This window comes from Eleutherodactylus coqui, chromosome 1 (genome assembly GCF_035609145.1).
Source record: "Eleutherodactylus coqui strain aEleCoq1 chromosome 1, aEleCoq1.hap1, whole genome shotgun sequence".
Lineage (NCBI taxonomy): Eukaryota > Metazoa > Chordata > Amphibia > Anura > Eleutherodactylidae > Eleutherodactylus > Eleutherodactylus coqui.
The window spans coordinates 476,683,275-476,701,450 of NC_089837.1; the positions used below are offsets into that span (position 1 = coordinate 476,683,275).

At 47.8% G+C, this 18,176-nt stretch overlaps 1 protein-coding gene across 1 annotated transcript; it reads left to right on the forward strand.

Annotated features, from left to right (window-relative positions):
- The first annotated feature begins 54 nt into the window (after window positions 1–54).
- LOC136586520 (uncharacterized) lies at window positions 55–2,574 on the forward strand. Its single transcript, XM_066584645.1, has 2 exons — window positions 55–189; window positions 1,518–2,574. Exons 1-2 carry the CDS (start codon window positions 143–145, stop codon window positions 2,410–2,412), a joined length of 942 nt encoding a protein of 313 aa, XP_066440742.1. The 5' UTR covers window positions 55–142; the 3' UTR covers window positions 2,413–2,574.
- Window positions 2,575–18,176: the final 15,602 nt, after the last annotated feature.

An 18,176-nucleotide genomic window follows, 5' to 3' on the forward strand; every position in this document is an offset into this window, starting at 1 on the left:
TTCTCTCTCTCGCTCTCGCTCTCTTGCTCTCTCGCTCTCCAGTCATCTGGAGAAGTTCGTTCAGTTATGTCGTCTGCCGATGGAGGCCTCCGAGCGTCTTCTGGAGCTGGTGCGCCGGGACCTGACATATTAAGACACCCAGATGCGCAAAGCGATCACTGCAGAGGAAAGGCTGCTCATCACCCTTCGGTATGTAACCTTTTCTTTTTTTAACAATTAAGTGCTGTTTTAGATTGATTCCGCCTGCAGACTGGTGGAAATTCCATGTCGGAAGTTTCCACAGGAATTCCGCCGTTGTAAACTGACATAGCATGTCAGCCATGATGGCCTGCGCGGATCATTCTCGCAGCGGGACGGAATCTGAGCCCCTGCAGAGTGCTCCACTGACTCACTGTCGTTGGCAGTTCTGACTCGTTCATGTGCATCCGGATGAGTCCTTGGAGTACTCTTCTGGTGCACGAGTCAGCTCCCGCAGCGAGAATTGGTTGTCGTAGGGTAAGAAACGGTTCACTGCGGGGCTCTGGGAGCCCCATACAGAATTGGGACCTTCCTTTGCTTGTTAGCCTATCGCGATTTTGCGCAGACAAAGCACGGACGTCAGCATTGGACTGCGTACTTTTGTCTGCAATGCTATGCAAGCGCCAATGTGTGGAAAGTCAGTGGCAAATCCTGTTGCGGAAGATTCGGGCATGCATAGTTGCTTGATACCCAAATGTATGTGGGTCCCGACGTCATGACTTCCCTCCGAGGCTACAATGTCTGGAAAGACCGCACACTGCCGTGCAGGAGTGCGTCTGTACCCAATCGTCTGACACATCGGGTGCATCTGCACTCCGGCACTGATCCTCATCCAAGACGCCCGATGAGAAGGCCTAAATGGTAAGCCTTCCTGTCTTCTCCTGAATACATTACCAAGCTCCCAAATTGCGCAATGTAATGCATGTGGATTCTGGATTGCAGTCATGTGGCCGCTGGTGTTAGCTCTTTCCCCGCGGTCTCATGAACGTGTAGCCACGATGCTGCAGCGTGGTGGCTAGCTGTTTACCATGTTGGTGTCTTAAGCATTCTCTCTTCTGCCGCCTGTCACGTTGATCATGTGGCCGCTGGCTGCCAACAGACCACTGCGGCCACACGATCTCAGAGCCGGGAGGCAGGAGGGAGAATGCAAAAAAACCCCAACAAGTTAGCACCTACCCCCACCGCATCAGAGAGCACCCGAAGGGTGCAGGTAAATTTTTTTCCTAATTCTCTCTCCCCATCTACAACAAATATGACGATGGGGAGAATGGCTGAGGAAAAATAGAGATATTGTCAACTGTTTATCCAACTGCCCAAATGCTTCCTTGTGATGGAATGCAGATAGTATTTGTGTGCCACTAAATTCGGCCACATTTTTCCATTGTCCAAAACTGCTTGTAGTGTGCAGTAAGTAAATACTGTGGTTATTTATGTGATGTAATAATTTGGCTCTTGGGATTGTACAAATTTTTTTGCCTTTTTCTCTTCTTCCTTTTCAGCTTTCTGGCCACAGGAGAGAGCTATGCATCCCTGCATCTCCAATTTCGGGTTGGTAAATCAACCATCACTGAAATTGTGAGGCGCACATGCAGCGCCATCTGGCAGAAGTTGCAGCCCATCGTGATGCCTTCACCAACCGAGGAGACTTGGCACCGTGTCGCAGCAGGCTTTCAAACTGTTGCCAAATTTCCATACTGCCTAGGCGCGGTTGATGGCAAACATGTCCGTGTGCTTCAGCCAGCGCACTCAGGCTCCAAGTTTTACAACTACAAAAAATATTTCCCGGTTGTCCTGATGGCGGTGGCTGATGCACATTGCAAATTTGTTTGCATCGACGTCGGCGCCTATGGTAGTACTGGAGATTCTCGGGTGCTGCGAACATCACAGATTGGGATGCAAATTCTCCGAGATGGCGTCACGCTCCCAGCCCCACAACCGTTGCCGGGAACCACACATCCAGTCCCCTTTGTGATGGTATCGGATGAGGCTTTCCCTTTAATGCCAAACCTGCTGCGTCCATACCCACGAAGAGGACTGAATGCCCAGAAAAGGATTTTTAATTATAGGCTGAGCCGGGCACGTCGAGTGGTTGAGTGTGCCTTTGGGATTATGGTTAGTCAGTGGAGAGTTCTAGGGACTACCCTGATGGTAGACCCTACCACAGTTGATGACCTTGTCAAGGCATGTTGTGTTCTTCACAACTATCTCCGGGAATATCGCCCCAAGGTAGATGTTGAAGAACTCGAACCTGCCTTTGACACGGCCATCAACTGGGGTGCTGGTCGCCCGGCTGCTACCGCTTTGCAGGTATGGGAACACTTCACTGACTACTTCCTTAGTCCCGAAGGCACCGTGCCATGGCAGTACTCCTGTGCCGGTGGTGTACAGCCCTAACTGCAGCTTGATCCCCCGGCGACCAACTCCAGAAGAACACAGAAGACCAGATTTTAAAATTAAATTTGTTTATTAGTGGACCATCTACAATATAGAGTTCACTGCAGAATGCAATGTATTTTACCCCCCCCAAATTTTTTTTTTCAGAATACTGTGCTACTACAACGGTTTTCACACATTTCAAACTGGTAAATTGCAATAAAAATGTTGTTTACAAAAAACTTTCCTGAGTAGTATTTATCTTAATGTTTATTGGCAAATTTGGTTCTTTGAGATAGGCGCAGAAATATGCAAGTATTCGAACCACAAATGAAGGTACAAAAATGATTACACTTTTGGTACACAGACTAACCCATCACATAACTGCACTATCTCAGGGGGAAATCCCAACATTTATTTCAATATGTAATACAATGTACAAAGACAAAAAAAAAAAACGGGATGTCATGGAACTTGAGAAGAATCTTACCCCAACCTTGGAGGACAGCCATCATGTTAGGAGGCAGAGAATATGTAGTAAATAAGGCACCCAGAGGGCGTAATTTACAGACCCAATAAATTCCTTCCCGTTTAGTTTCATTAAAAACAAACCCACTGTGAACCAACCAAAGTTATGGAACGGAAGGAAAGGAATGTGTAGCATTTTTGCATGTAGTAGTAGAGCAGGGAGCACCGGTTGAGGCCCCCAGAACAAGTTTTTCAACAATCTTTCTCATGACCATTCAGAAAAGTTTCTGGGACACCCGGCAATCCCATACAGTGTCCCAGACACTTGAAGCTGTTGATAAGACGTAAACTGCATGTATCACTTACACGACATTGCAGTGATCCCCCTATGACTGTGGGGTCACTGCAATCTCGTATAACTCCTGAACGTGCCTTCACCACTTCCTGTTTGCGAACTGCCTGGTGGTGAATACAATACTGAGGTAGCGTGTTGTGCTGTTTGAGTCAAAGGGCTGTTCATCAATGACATGAACGATGTTTGTGAGGGGGAACTGGCCGTCATGGTGTCCGTGAAGCCACTATCGTGGGAGACATACTGGATGGGAAAGCCAGGTGTCCTAGAAACCCTTTCCGGATGGTCAGGGCAAGATTGGGGTGGAAACAATGTTCGTGTGGACGGCTGGACAGCAAAGGCCGCATTTTTCATTGCCTTTATGACGTCGCATGAGTCGGCGATAGGCTGTGGAGACGCAAAGACCTCTAGAACAGCATAAATAACGGGAGCAATTGCCCACTAACGCTCAGAGGATAATTCACGAATGCGTGCCGCCACTGCTGCACCCATCGTATCCCACTGATCCTCGGTGTCAGCGCGGCGCAACATTGCCAGCGCTTCTTCGGCAGCATCTGGCTGATTTTTTTTTTTGCGACGCTACGACTGGACCGCTCGGAACTGAGCTACCAGTACTGCTGCTGCGCGACGCTGTTTGACCCGCCACTTCTGGGGTAACAGAAATGGGGTCCAAATCAGGCGTGCTAAGTCGGCTGTCGTCCAAGGTTGGGGTACCTTCTCGAAGTTCAGCATCAGCGGACACTTGTGAGGCCTGCTTGCACGCTTTTAGCGAAGGCTCTAGGTTCGCGGGTTGCGACGGCTGCATGTTACCGCTGGATCTGTGTAAGACAAAACAAGAAATATTTAGAGGAGGACAACAATACATTACAGTCACGCTACCAATGAGGCAGGGGTACGAAGAATTAACCTTACGTACGCAATTGTCTTTCGCTTCTTAGGAACGCCAGTTCGTCGCAGTGTGGACATTTTTTCTTTGATGGGGAAGAGCCACTTTTCTCACAGTCCTTCTCGTGTTTCTTAAAACGATCGCGGACAGAACGCCATCGATTTTTCACGTCTTTCACTGCAATTGAAAAATAAGTTTAAATACAAGGTCAACAATAATTTTTAACATCTTTGGCTGCAAGGAAGAATGGAGTTAAATCAGTGACATCGTCGCTGCCTGAGCAAATAACACACCAAACTATGTACATATGAATGTCTACTTACATATCTCACTTTGAAGGGCAGCTGTGGCGTTGTCCCAATCAGGATACATCCCCGAACAGACCGATAGCCAGGTGTCCGCCTTCACATCGCGGTCGCTGTAGCCCTCGTCGGCTGTGTCCCAAATTTGGGGATTACTTTCAACCTACAAGAAAGAGATTAAAAAACATGTAATAGAGCAGTACGTAACTGCACACGAGCGTAAATTCCGCGGCGGAATTTCCGTTGCTTAATATATCGCCCGGCAAACAAATCGCGCCATACTGTATTTCTGTTCGGGGCTCGCAGAGCCCCGCACAGAAATGTCACTCACCCGCCGCTGGCTCTGGTCAGCGCATGCGCCGCCTGCGCGACAAGCTGGCATATAATAGCTGAAGCCGGCGGGCGCAGGCGAGTATGCGATGGTCCCTGCAGGCGCTCGGGTCGGGTCGCGCGGTGAGAATCCTCGCCGCCGGATCTGACCCGCCCGTCTGCAGGTGGCATAAGGTAAAATGCGAAAAGGGGGGCCAATGCAAACGCAGGCAATGCAATACCAAGGGGGGCCGTGCCCCTTAACAAGCTGCGCCATGCAGCTTTGGGGACTGGTGCAAAATTAGAAAAAGCCCAAATATGGCGGGCGCACGGTGGCAAAAGAGCGTCATGCCAAAAAACGTAGAGGGCTATCTGGGAAAATGCCATTGCAAAAGAGTTCCATCCAACGCAAGGAGCAACGCAAAATAGCGAAATCCAATAAAAAGGTGGCCGCACCCGTGCAAAGCCGCGCCTAGTAGCAGGGGGAGCGATACACATGAGGAAAAATAAAAAAAAGGGGGAACAGCACACATGCAACACAGCGCCATTCAACAAGGGGGGGCAATGCATTATTGACATATGAACAAAAAAGGGGTCCAAAGATCCACAAGCACACCATGCAGCAAAGGGGGGTGTGGGCGAAAGGGGGAATGTGGGAAACCAACGCAGTTTGGATATTTTTACCTTAGGCCGTAGGGAGAAGATGTTGTTTGTGGGTGCTGCCGGTGGTGGTGGTAGTGGTGCTGCCGGTGGTGGTGCTGCCGGTGGAGATGCTGGCGGAGGAGCTCCTGCTCCTTGCTTCCTATTGCCACGAGGTCCCGCTTCAAATGGCGCCAGTCTCATAAAATGGCCACTGGAGCACTTCCTGTGAAACAAACTTTATTGCATCTTTTTCACAAGCAAACATTCTGCTGCGGAACCGCTATAAAAAACCGCAATAAAAAAAAGCAATTGCGGATTTTATAGCGGTTTAAGCGGCGTTCATGGGGGCCTATGGTAAAAAATGCGCGGCGGAAAGGTCGAAAGAATGAACATGCTGCGTCTTCCAAATCCGCGCCGCAGTTGCATATCCGCATTGCGACCCAGCGTGAAAAAAAAGGCCCTGTGAGAACAGCATTTTGGCCAAACACATTTGCACTGCATTGCACTGCAACCGCAACGGTTTGGCTGCAATGCGGATGTGCAACAGGAGACCGCAGCAAATCCGGGATAAATACGCCCTGTGTGAACCCAGGCTAAGGATTGTGCGGGCACCTTGCCTCTGTAGTGACCCAGAGTAGGGTCCCTCAATCATTTGTGAATCTGTTTGACTTTAAGTAAGTTCATTTGTCTCCCTGTCCCATCAGTGTGTTGTGATTGGTGGTTGGAGAGAAGAGGGAGGAGCTTGTGGGTGAAAGAGTTGGTTAGAAGTATGGTGTGGTCGGAGAAGGAGGTGCGCAGAGGAGAGATAGGCTGATGCTCCTGCCTGGGCCAGGCCGCGGCTATGTCTCTGCTGCTAGAAGGCTTGTCTCCTCCGGGGGCGAGAGCACAGGAGATGCTGCTTAAGAGTTGACTTGGGAATGCAAGAGCGGCATGCCCCCTCGCTGTACTGCATCTGGAGGGGAAGCGCAGAAACCTGTGACAGCTAACAGCTGAAGTGAGTGTGATTTGAGAAACCATGCAACACAAGAAAGTGTTCTTCAGATAACAGCAACTGAGGATGTGTGTATTTTGGGAGAATAATCTTCTATTGTCAAATGTGTTCAGAGAGATAGAGCTCAGAAATCTGTTCCGAAGCCGGTATCTTCAAGGTTGAAACATAAGGAAAAGGAAACCACATGTCCCCAGTTTTGAAAAGCACTTTTTTGTCTGTGAACTCATTTATTTATCGCGAGTAACTTATGACTTATCTAGGGACACGAGCATCACGATAATAACTTAGAACTGAATAGCAGTTATCAAGTCTGCCAAAATCTTATCTCCCTTGCTAGTGACTGAGCTGGGCTATGCTTCAGTTTTTGGGGGAAGGAGATGGTAAGGCCATCATGAACCGCTGGCATCTTGTATCTCGCTGTGCTCAGCTGAAGACCTGGTTCTCGGTCGATGCACCTCCATAGTGTATTTGGCCAGACATTGCAAGTCAAAGTGCGTTCTATTTCTCTGATGGAGCCAACATTGATCAATCATATATCTCATGCCATGTCCAATCAAGGCAAAATTTTAAGCCCTCCTAAATAGACTACTATAATTCATAATATGTAAATGGTCCTCATTTAGTTACATTGGTTTTAAAGCTTATTAAAGAGTGTCAGTGTCTTTCTCCTGGGCCTCTGCAGATGCCTGCATTGTACATTATGTAAGTCAATGGTCGGAAAAAATGCTCTAAAACTCCATATCCTTGATGCTCACTGGGATCACTTCAAGCGGAACATGGGAGAATACTCAGAGGGGCACGGTGAACGCTTCCACCAAGATATTATTGCTTCGACCGTCAATACCAAGGACAGTACAATGACAGCATGATGGGAGACTACATATGGGGACTAATTCGGGAAAGTGGTGTGCAGTACCACTGTAAATCTAAAAACACCACACATTTCTAAATATTGGCTTTGTTTTGAAGTATAAATAAACATTACTTTTGATCTAGATGTTGTCTGTTTATGAAAATCAAAATTTGTTACACATAAGCAAACTTTGGAAGGTATAAAGGCCATTTTCTGTACTTTCTGGAGACGGGGGAACAGGAGAACACAATTAATGCCCAAGGACAGAATAAAAGTTAAAATGTGTTGCATAATGTTATCAAATCAAAATTTGACCCTAGAAAAATGAACGACAACAAAGTGTTATAATATTAAGGACATTGCCAGGATAAATAAGCCCAATAACCATTGTCCTTAAAGGGGTTCTGTCACTAAAAAATAAAACTTCTATACTTATCTATTCCTCCCCATCAGTCTACTTACCAGATCTTCACCTCCCTTATCTTCTCCTGTCTCCTGCAGTCCAGGGTGTCACTTCACCTCCAGCTGCCTGATTCTTCTCCTTCCTGTGAGGTTACGTACATTTGGTTGGCAGTCTTCTGCCTGCCAACCAATGAACATTACGTCACAGCTCACAGGTCTTCAAAGATTGTTCAAGCGAGCTGTCTCTGAAATAGATTACAATTCCTTCCTAGGCAGTGAAGCTACGGCACAAGGATGTGACCTGCACTGACCCAGCCGGAAGGAATTTGAGATATGCAGTCCTCATAACAAGAAGTGCCCAGCCTGCAGTGAGCTGACCTGGGGCACTGGAGAAGCTCAACCATGAGAAGATGTGATAAGGAGAAAGACAGGGAAAGAATAGGTAAGTTTAGATATTTCTTTTTCAGTGACAAAACCCCTTTAAACTTAAAACCAAAACTTTATTGTACACAATTCTAATTGCCAAAGGCAAAAAATACCCATAGGTAATATCCCTTAAAATATAATTAAATATTGTTCAAAAGAGACAAAGACAACATTGAATGATATTTTAAATAAAGGGGCAAATGGTGATAGCAATGAAATGTAACCAGCAGTCATCAATTAGTATCTTGTGTGCAATTGTGCATATACACACTAAACATACGCCTGGATGGCCAACTTCCAAAAGCCTATGTGGAAAGTAATAAGTCAGCACCACCAAAACCCTATTAAAATAAATCTATAACCACTAGAAATGGGCGAGCACCAAAATGTTTGGGTGCTCGTTGCTCAAGTCGAACTTTCCGTGATGCTCGAGAGCTAGTTTCGAGTAACGAACCCCATTGAAGTCAATGGGTGACTCGAGCATTTTTTTATGGGACCGATGCTCCGCATAGGTCATGACTTGTGAAACTCTGGAAAACCTCTAAAAGTCATGGAAGAACCACAGAAACGGATAGGGAAGGGCGGGGGCAGCATGCATGGCTGCATCTCAGGCTCCCAGGTCCCACTATTAAACCAAAATGGGGGAAAGAGTCTGAACCCCCCCCCTAAAAATTTTTACTTCGGACAAACCCTCATTAGCAAGGCACATCTTAGCTAAGCACCACACTACCTGCAACCATGGACAATCACTGCCTCTTCTCCTGGGTTACATGTTGGCATTGCTGTCCAACCCACCCGCACGATCCTGCATCCACAGCGCACACAAAAGTGTCCCTGTGCAGCGTTCAGCTGCCCTCATGCCACACGCTCGCTTCATAGCCACACCACCCTCATGTCTATTTATAAGCGCGTACTGAATGAGGAGGAACCAGAGGCACACACTGCAGAGGGTTGGCAGGGCCAGGCAGCGACCCTTTTAGAAAGTGTGGGCGATAGCCCACAATGCTGTTGACAATTGATGATAAATTGACGTTTGATCATCATTCGAATCCTGTGCCACCTCCGTCGCAAAATTGTCAGGAGCTGCAAACGTGGGCATAAAGGGGACTCAGATGCCAGCACTTCTACATCTCTCCACAATGCAGCAATACTCTGTGTGGGAAGCACGTGAGCGGGTCCAGGATCAGGCTCGGTCCCAGCCTCCATCTTGTGTGACCCAAGGTGCCATGAGTTGCATAGTAATGGGAAATCCATGTGTCCCCACACAATTCATTTTGTGTAGGTGTTAGATAGCTCAACACCGCAATGGAAAGTCTTTGAGTTCCTTGGGCTTGCCTATGTTGTCGGTGCACAAAGATGGTATTACACATAAAGAAATCACAGCACCCAAACATGGCAAAGTTGCACCCCTCCAAGGACCTTGGCCCACACCCTCAACAATCGCGGGCATGAATCAGACTCCGATGCTAGTACAGCTATGAAGGTCTCATTAAAATCAGTTACGTTTGCTTTCACCACTCCAAAGACTGAATTAGCCAGGAAGAAGTTCCACAGGCCCAACCTGGTGCAGTTGCAGTTCCCCCAGGACATAGGCCTCAGCACAAACCCTCAGCAATCGTGGGCATAGAGCGGGCTCCGATGCTAGTACAGCAGTGAACGTCTCATTAATGCAGTAATGCTCCTATTTTTTGACCCAAACCAGTGTCTCAGATAACTGTGGTAATACGAGAGAAAATACATGATGCCCAGTACTGATCCCCTGACCCCAAGCAGGAGGAGGAGGTGGCCTTCGAAGGCCAAGAAACCATGAGCAAGACCCGCTGTAGCCTGTGTGGGAAGTATGTGAGCGGGCCCTTGGTCAGGCTCGGTCCCAGCAAACACCTTGTGTGACCCAAGGTGCCGCGAGTTACATAGCAATGATAAATCCATGTGTCCCCACACAGATAGCTCAACACTGCTAGGGGAAGTCTTTGAGTTCCTTGGGCTCGTCTTTGCTGTCAGTGCACAAAGATGGTATTACACAGGAAGAAATCCAAGTGCCCAACCATGGGAGAAATTCAGCCCGCCAAGGACCTTGGCCTCGGCCCACATTTCTGCCCTAGTCAGTCACTGTATTATTTGTGCCAGATAGGTAACACACCGCGATGGGAAAACTTAGTGCACCCATAATATAGACAGACCACTGTAACATTCCTGTAGCAAAGGTATAAACAGACCCCAGTAACATTTCTGTAGCAGAAGTATAGGCAAACCCCTGTAACATTTCGGTAGCACAAATATAGGCAGACCCCTGTAACATTTCTGAGGTAAAAGTATAGGCAGACCCCTGTAACATTTCTGTAGCAGAAGTATAGGCAGACACCAGTAACATTTCTGTAGCAGAAGTATAGGCAGCCCCCTGTAACATTTCTGTAGCAGAAGTATAGGCAGACCCCAGTAACATTTCTGTGGCACAAGTAGAGGCAGACCCCAGTAACATTTCTGTGGCACAAGTAGAGGCAGACCCCAGTAACATTTCTGTAGTAAAGGTAGAGGCGGACCCCAGTAACATTTCTGTAGTAAAGGTAGAGGCGGACCCAGGGGCGTAGCTAGAGGCTCATGGGCCCGGGTGCAAAAGTTTAGCTTGGGGCCCCCTTCCCGACCCGTCCACCCACCACTCCTTTTCACAGCTACTCCTTGTATATCACTTTTAGCTACATTACTGGTTTTTTTTTAATGACCCATCAATGGATCATTAGTAATCAGGGGTTTTAGATTTTTAAAACATCCAGAACACAAGCCTCAAGGCACGCTTTGCTTCCCCAAGAAAGAAAAAAATAATTCTATATACACATACATACAGGCACACATACATTGGAGACAGCATGAGCTAACTTTTATAACATGTTAGGGCTCATGTCCACGACCAGGTTTTCAACACGTATTATGCACACGTGGTAATCCCAGCATGCTCTCTTTCTCTGCGTACCACGTAACGTGAGCCCTGTACACTTGTATGATACACTGCCCATACACATTACATTGTTTCCATACGCATTGTCACTCTAAACAGAGTGGGGAATTAAAAAAAGAATCCCCCTGTGCATGCGCAGTGCCACAGAAAGCCGTATGTGGTCCCTGCCGGCAGCGTGCATGGCTGGGAAATGTGTGAGCTGCTGGTGGTCCCCCACAGTGTTGTAGGCTTACGGCTGTGGCATTGAGCCCTTAGTCACCAATACAGCGGCTCAGTTCTAGCATACCTCTAATAGTGAAGTCAGGTGCCGGTTCGCAGAACACCCCTCACTCACCACAACTCCCCATCACACAGAACCCCCCTCACTCACCCCCACTCCCCATCACACACAGAACCCCCCTCACTCACCCCCACTCCCCATCACACAGAACCCCCCTCACTCACCCCCACTCCCCATCACACAGAACCCCCCTCACTCACCCCCACTCCCCATCACACAGAACACCCCTCGTCCCCCCCACTCCCCATCACACAGAACACCCCTCGTCCCCCCCACTCCCCATCACACAGAACACCCCTCGTCCCCCCCACTCCCCATCACACACAGAAGCCCCCTCACTCACCCCCACTCCCCATCACACAGAACACCCCTCACTCACCCCCACTCCCCATCACACAGAACGCCCCTCGTCCCCCCCACTCCCCATCACACAGAACACCCCTCACTCACCCCCACTCCCCATCACACAGAACACCCCTCGTCCCCCCCACTCCCCATCACACAGAACACCCCTCGTCCCCCCCACTCCCCATCACACACAGAAGCCCCCTCACTCACCCCCACTCCCCATCACACAGAACACCCCTCACTCACCCCCACTCCCCATCACACAGAACACCCCTCGTTTCCCCCACTCACCATCACACACAGAACACCCCTCACTCACCCCCACTCCCCATCACACAGAACACCCCTCCCCCCTCTTAATCATACCGAGGACGTTCCCTCTCACTGACTGCACTTACTTTCACTATGGTCTCTGCGCAGGCAGGCACATCGGTGCACATCTCCGGGCACATCGGTGCTTCCTCCCAGGACCTCCGCTCAGACCCCTCCCCTCTGATGATCTCTGTGCTGGAGAACCAGATGGGGGAGGGGTCTGAGCGGAGGTCCTGGGAGGAAACGCCGATGTGCAGGAGAGGCTACCTGCCTGCGCAGAGACCATAGTGAAAGTAAGTGCAGTCAGTCAGTGTCGGAAAGTAAGCCCCGTGGGCCCCCAGGGGCTCAGGGGCCGGGTCGCAACCGCACCCCCAGCACCCCCTATATGTACGCCAGTGGGCGGACCCCAGTAACATTTCTGTAGCACAAGTATAGGCAGACCCCTGTAACATTTCAGTAGCACAAGTATAGGCAGACCCCTGTAACATTTCAGTAGCAGAAGTATAGGCAGACCCCTGTAACATTTCAGCAGCACAAGTATTGGCAGACCCCTGTAACATTTCTGTAGCACAAGTATTGGCAGACCCCTGTAACATTTCTGTAGCAGAAGTATAGGCAGACCCCTGTAACATTTCTGTAGCACAAGTATAGGCAGACCCCCGTAACATTTCTGTAGCACAAGTATAGGCAGACCCCCGTAACATTTCTGTAGCACAAGTATAGGCAGACCCCTGTAACATTTCAGTAGCACAAGTATAGGCAGACCCCTGTAACATTTCTGTAACAAAAGTATAGGCAGACCCCTGAAACATTTCTGTACCACAAGCATAGGCAGACCCCTGTAACATTTCTGTAGTAAAAGCATAGGCAGACCCCTGTAACATTTCTGTAGTAAAAGTAGAGGCGGACCCCAGTAACATTTCTGTAGTAAAAGTAGAGGCAGACCCCAGTAACATTTCAGTAGTAAAAGTAGAGGCGGACCCCAGTAACATTTCTGTAGTAAAAGTAGAGGCAGACCCCAGTAACATTTCTGTAGTAAAAGTAGAGGCAGACCCCAGTATAATTTCTGTAGTAAAAGTAGAGGCGGACCCCAGTATCATTTCTGTAGTAAAAGTAGAGGCGGACCCCAGTAACATTTCTGTAGTAAAAGTAGAGGCGGACCCCAGTAACATTTCTGTAGTAAAAGTAGAGGCGGACCCCAGTAACATCAGTTCAAAGAAGTAAAGTAGCGAGCAGCGCAGAAGATGGATGCTTGTTCTTTTAAAAATGCATCAATGGATGCCTCTTTATTGCATTAAGATAATCCAGTAGCGCACAACGTTTCGACCCGACATGGGTCTTTCTCAAGTGCATAAAAACCATACAGAACACATACAGAATTTATATAAACCCCCACTAATACACAAGCTACATATAATTACAAAAACACCCACTTGCACCTGTAGATCATGAGGCCGCCGTCATGCACGCTTGTCCACAACCTGTTCAACTTCCCTCCTTGGTAACCGGCGTCCGATGTCCTCAGTGAGCGCCGCGCTATCAGAACACGTCACAGATCCCTCTGGCAATACATGCTGGGAACTGCGCATGCGCATGGAGTCGTACTGCAGAGCGGCCGCCGACGGAGTCTTCTGTTGCTATGGCAGCGTCGGAGCACTAGCTCCGCGTTAGTGCCTGTGTAGATTCATTAGCCTGCCGCTTGTAGCGATCATTATAGTCACAGCAGGCTATATCTGTTACAGATGCCCGTGACAACCTGCAAGCACTATCAGTCAGCGTCACAGGGGCAGTAACATAGGATGATAACTACAGCCCATAAATATTACATTTTGTAGGAAATATCCTTATATAGCAGCCTCTCCCTGTATACAATATCACACAGATAGGTTACTTTCATAAATTACAAAAAAATGTAATGTTTATAAATGTACTTTATTGATATCAACTGTATATCCGACATCCATTTTTTATATTAATATAATCAGACTATGCATTCTCCAAACCGCACCAAATTAATAAAAAATCAGATGAAAAAGCACTGCAGTAGAAAACCGCAGGACGGCGCCAGTTGTGGACACAGCAGCGACGGCGACACATGATCTAAGGATACAAAAAAGGACAACAATAAAAAATTAGTTAAAAACCAGATGGATCAGTATTTAAAGAAATGGTAAAGGATCATATTCTAAATTTAAACCATTTGGGTGTAACGCGTCTAGTTCAAAGATCCATTTTGCCTCCCTACGCTTCAACCGTTTTTCCCTATCGCCTCCTCTGCTGTTCAATGGCTCACAGTCTATTATTTGGAACTTCATTTGACTTATTGCATGATGAAAATCTACAAAATGTTTAGCCACAGGTACGTCAGATCTTTCTGTGCGAATCGTGCTCTTATGTTTTGATATTCTTGTCTTACATTCCTTTGTGGTCTCACCTACATAGATGAGGCCACACGGGCACGTAATAACGTAAATGATGTAGGTAGCATTGCACGTGAATCTGTACCTGATCGGGTAACGCTTACCCGTCCGGGGGTGTATGAACGAATTACCCTTGGTCATGTTGTTGCAACACGAGCAACCAAGGCATGGAAAGTTCCCCAACTTGGGCGGCGCAAGTAATCTCTGTGTTTGTATCTGCGTCTTTTTCACCGTGTGTACTAATTTATCTTTCAAATTGGGCCCACGTCGATAGGACATGAGGGGTGAATGTTTGAATTCTATCACTTCAGGATGGCATTGGTGCAAGATTGGCCAATGTCTCCTCAGAGTGTTGGCTATACGCCCACTCATGGGGCCAAAGGTTGATACAAATGGAATACGCATAAGCGTCTTATCTCTTTGTTTAACACAGAAGAGGGTTTCACGTTTGGTATCATTTCTGTAGTAAAAGTAGAGGCGGACCCCAGTAACATTTCTGTAGTAAAAGTAGAGGCGGACCCCAGTAACATTTCTGTAGTAAAAGTAGAGGCAGACCCCAGTATAATTTCTGTAGTAAAAGTAGAGGCGGACCCCAGTATCATTTCTGTAGTAAAAGTAGAGGCGGACCCCAGTAACATTTCTGTAGTAAAAGTAGAGGCAGACCCCAGTATCATTTCTGTAGTAAAAGTAGAGGCGGACCCCAGTAACATTTCTGTAGTAAAAGTAGAGGCGGACCCCAGTAACATTTCTGTAGTAAAAGTAGAGGCAGACCCCAGTAACATTTCTGTAGTAAAAGTAGAGGCAGACCCCAGTAACATTTCTGTAGTAAAAGTAGAGGCAGACCCCAGTAACATTTCTGTAACAGAAGTATAGGCAGACCTCAGTAAGGTTTCTGTAGCAAGAGTAAAGGGCGAACCCCTGAAACATTGGTGTACCATGAGTGTAGGCGAAGTCCGGAAAAATTGGTTAGATAACAGTATAGGGGAGGGCCATATAATGTGTGTAATGTGTGGGAATCAGAATGGATGTAGAAGGGCTGTGTTATGTGTGGGGTCAGGATGGATGTAGTAGAGCTGTGTGATGTGTGGGGTCAGGATGGATGTAGCAGAGGTGTGTGTGTGTGATTAGGATGGATTCTGCAGAGCGGTGTATGTGATGTACTGTGTGTGTAATGTGTGGGGTCAGGATGGATGTAGTAGAGCTGTGTGTGATGTGCTGTGTGTGAAATGTGTGGGGTCAGGATGGATATAGTAAAGCTGTGTGTGTCATGTGTGGGGATCATAATGGATGCACAAAATAGCACAGCTGTGTGGCGCACTGTGCCACCAGAAACACTGGTACTATATTTTCCTAATAATTACTAATACTTTAAGGTTGATGAGGCAGGTTTTAACTTTATTCGATCAAGCTGAAACTTTGACAATCTAATTTTTACACCAATTGGCAACTTTTTAGGGAACATCTATTTCTTGCGACCACCTTGGGACATAGGCCTCGGCCAACAGCTTAAGCAATCGTAGGCAGGAAGCGGACTTTTACTGCACCCAGGACATAGGCCTCTGCACAAACCCTCAGCAATCACGGGCCTACAGCGGACTCCAATGCTAGCGCAGCTGTGAACGTCTCATTAGCACTGTATCGCTCCTGTTTGTCCCAATGCAGTGCCCCTGATAGCTGCGGTAACGTCAGATTAAATACAGGTTGGCTTCGGCCCACACTGCATGCCCGAGTCAGACTGAGTTTTTTTATTAATAGTCACAGGCAGGTACAACTCTGCTATGGGAAGTCTGTGTGCACTCACAGCATGGGTGGCTCCCTGGAACGCACAGACAGTACATAAATAAATCCCATTGCAGTGCCCCGGATAGCTGAGCTAACGTAAGATAAAATACAGGTTGGCTTCGGTCCACACTGCATGCCCTAGTCAGTCTGGCCTTTTTTCATAGTCACAGGCAGGTAAAACTCCGCTATGGGAAGTCTCTGTGCACCCACAGCATGGGTGGCTCCCTGGAACCCACCGGCGGTACATAAATAAATTCCATTGCAGTGCTCCGGATAGCTGCGGTAACGTCAGATTAAATACAGCTTGGCTTCGGCCAACACTGCATGCCCGAGTCAGACTGGGTTTTTTTTTTATAGTCACAGGCAGGTACAACTCCTCTCTGGGAAGTCTGTGTGGACCCACAGCATGGGTGGCTCCCTGGAAGCCACTGACGGTACATAAATAAATCCCATTGCAGTCCCCCGGATAGCTGAGGTAACATGAGATAAAGGACAGGTGGGCTTCGGCCAACACTGCATGCCCGGGTCAAACTAGTTTTTTTTTATAAATAGTCACAGGCAGGTACAACTCCACTATGGGAAGTCTGTGTGCACCCACAGCATGGGTGGCTCCCTGGAACCCACCGACGGTACATAAATAAATCCCATTGCAGTCCCCCGGATAGCTGAGCTAACGTCAGCTACAATATAGCTTGGCTTCGGCCCACACTACATGCCCGAGTCAGACTGGGTTTTTTTTATAAATAGTCACAGGCAGGTACAACTCCGCTCTGGGAAGTCTGTTTGGACCTACAGCATGGGTGGCTCCCAGGAAGCCACCGACGGTACATAAATAAATCCCATTGCAGTGCCTGGATAGCTGAGCTAACGTGAGATAAAATACAGGTTGGCTTCGGCCCACACTGCATGCCCTAGTCAGTCTGGCCGTTTTTCATAGTCACAGGCAGGTAAAACTCCGCTATGGGAAGTCTGTGTGCACCCACAGCATGGGTGGCTCCCTGGAACCCACCGGCGGTACATAAATAAATCCCATTGCAGTGCCCCTGATAGCTGAGCTAACGTCAGATAAAATACAGGTTTGCTTCGGCCCACACTGCATGCCCGAGTCAGACTGGTTTTTTTTTATAAATAGTCACAGGCAGGTACAACTCCGCTATGGAAAGTCTGTGTGGACCAAAGCATGGGTGGCTCCCTGGAACCCACCGGCGGTACATTAATAAATCCCATTGCAGTGCCCCGGACAGCTGAGCTAACGTTAGATAAAATACAGGTTGGCTTTGGCCCACACTGCATGCCCTAGTCAGTCTGGGTTCTTTTTTTGGGGCCAGATACGTAGAACACCGCAATGGGAAAACTTAGTGCAACCATACTATGCACAGACCCCTGTAATATTCCTGTAGCAAAGGTATAAGCTGACCCCACTAACAGTTATATTGCAGAAGTCTACGTAGACCCCAGTAACATTTCTGTAGTTACAGTATAGACAGACCCCAGTAACATTTCAGTTGCAGCAGTATAGGCAGAGCCCAGTAACATTTCAGTTGTAGCAGTATAGGCAGAGCCCAGTAACATTTCAGTTGCAGCAGTATAGGCAGAGCCCAGTAACATTTCAGTTGTAGCAGTATAGGCAGAGCCCAGTAACATTTCAGTTGCAGCAGTATAGGCAGAACCCTGTAACATTTCAGTTGCAGCAGTATAGGCAGAACCCTGTAACATTTCAGTAGCAGCAGTATAGGCAGAGCCCAGTATTAGTAACATTTCAGCTGTAACAGTATAGACAGACCTCAGTAACATTTCCGTAGCAGCAGTATAGGCAGAGCCCAGTATTAGTAACATTTCAGTAGTAACAGTATAGACAGACCACGGTAACATTTCAGGAGCAGAAGTATAGGCAGACCGAAGTAACATTTCTGTTGCAGAAGTATAGGCAGACCCCTGTAGCATTACTGTGGCAGAAGTATAGGCAAGCAGACCCGAGATACATTTCTGTAGCAATAGTGTAGGCCAAACCCTGACACATTGGTGTACCATGTAGGCAAAGGCCAGAAGAATTACTTGG

Bases quoted from the DNA above. Each gene is read 5' to 3' on its own strand.
- LOC136586520 (XM_066584645.1), top strand. From the start codon at position 143: ATGCGCAAAGCGATCACTGCAGAGGAAAGGCTGCTCATCACCCTTCG. The intron at 190-1,517 runs GTATGTAACCTT...CTTCCTTTTCAG, and splicing joins AGGCTGCTCATCACCCTTCG to CTTTCTGGCCACAGGAGAGA.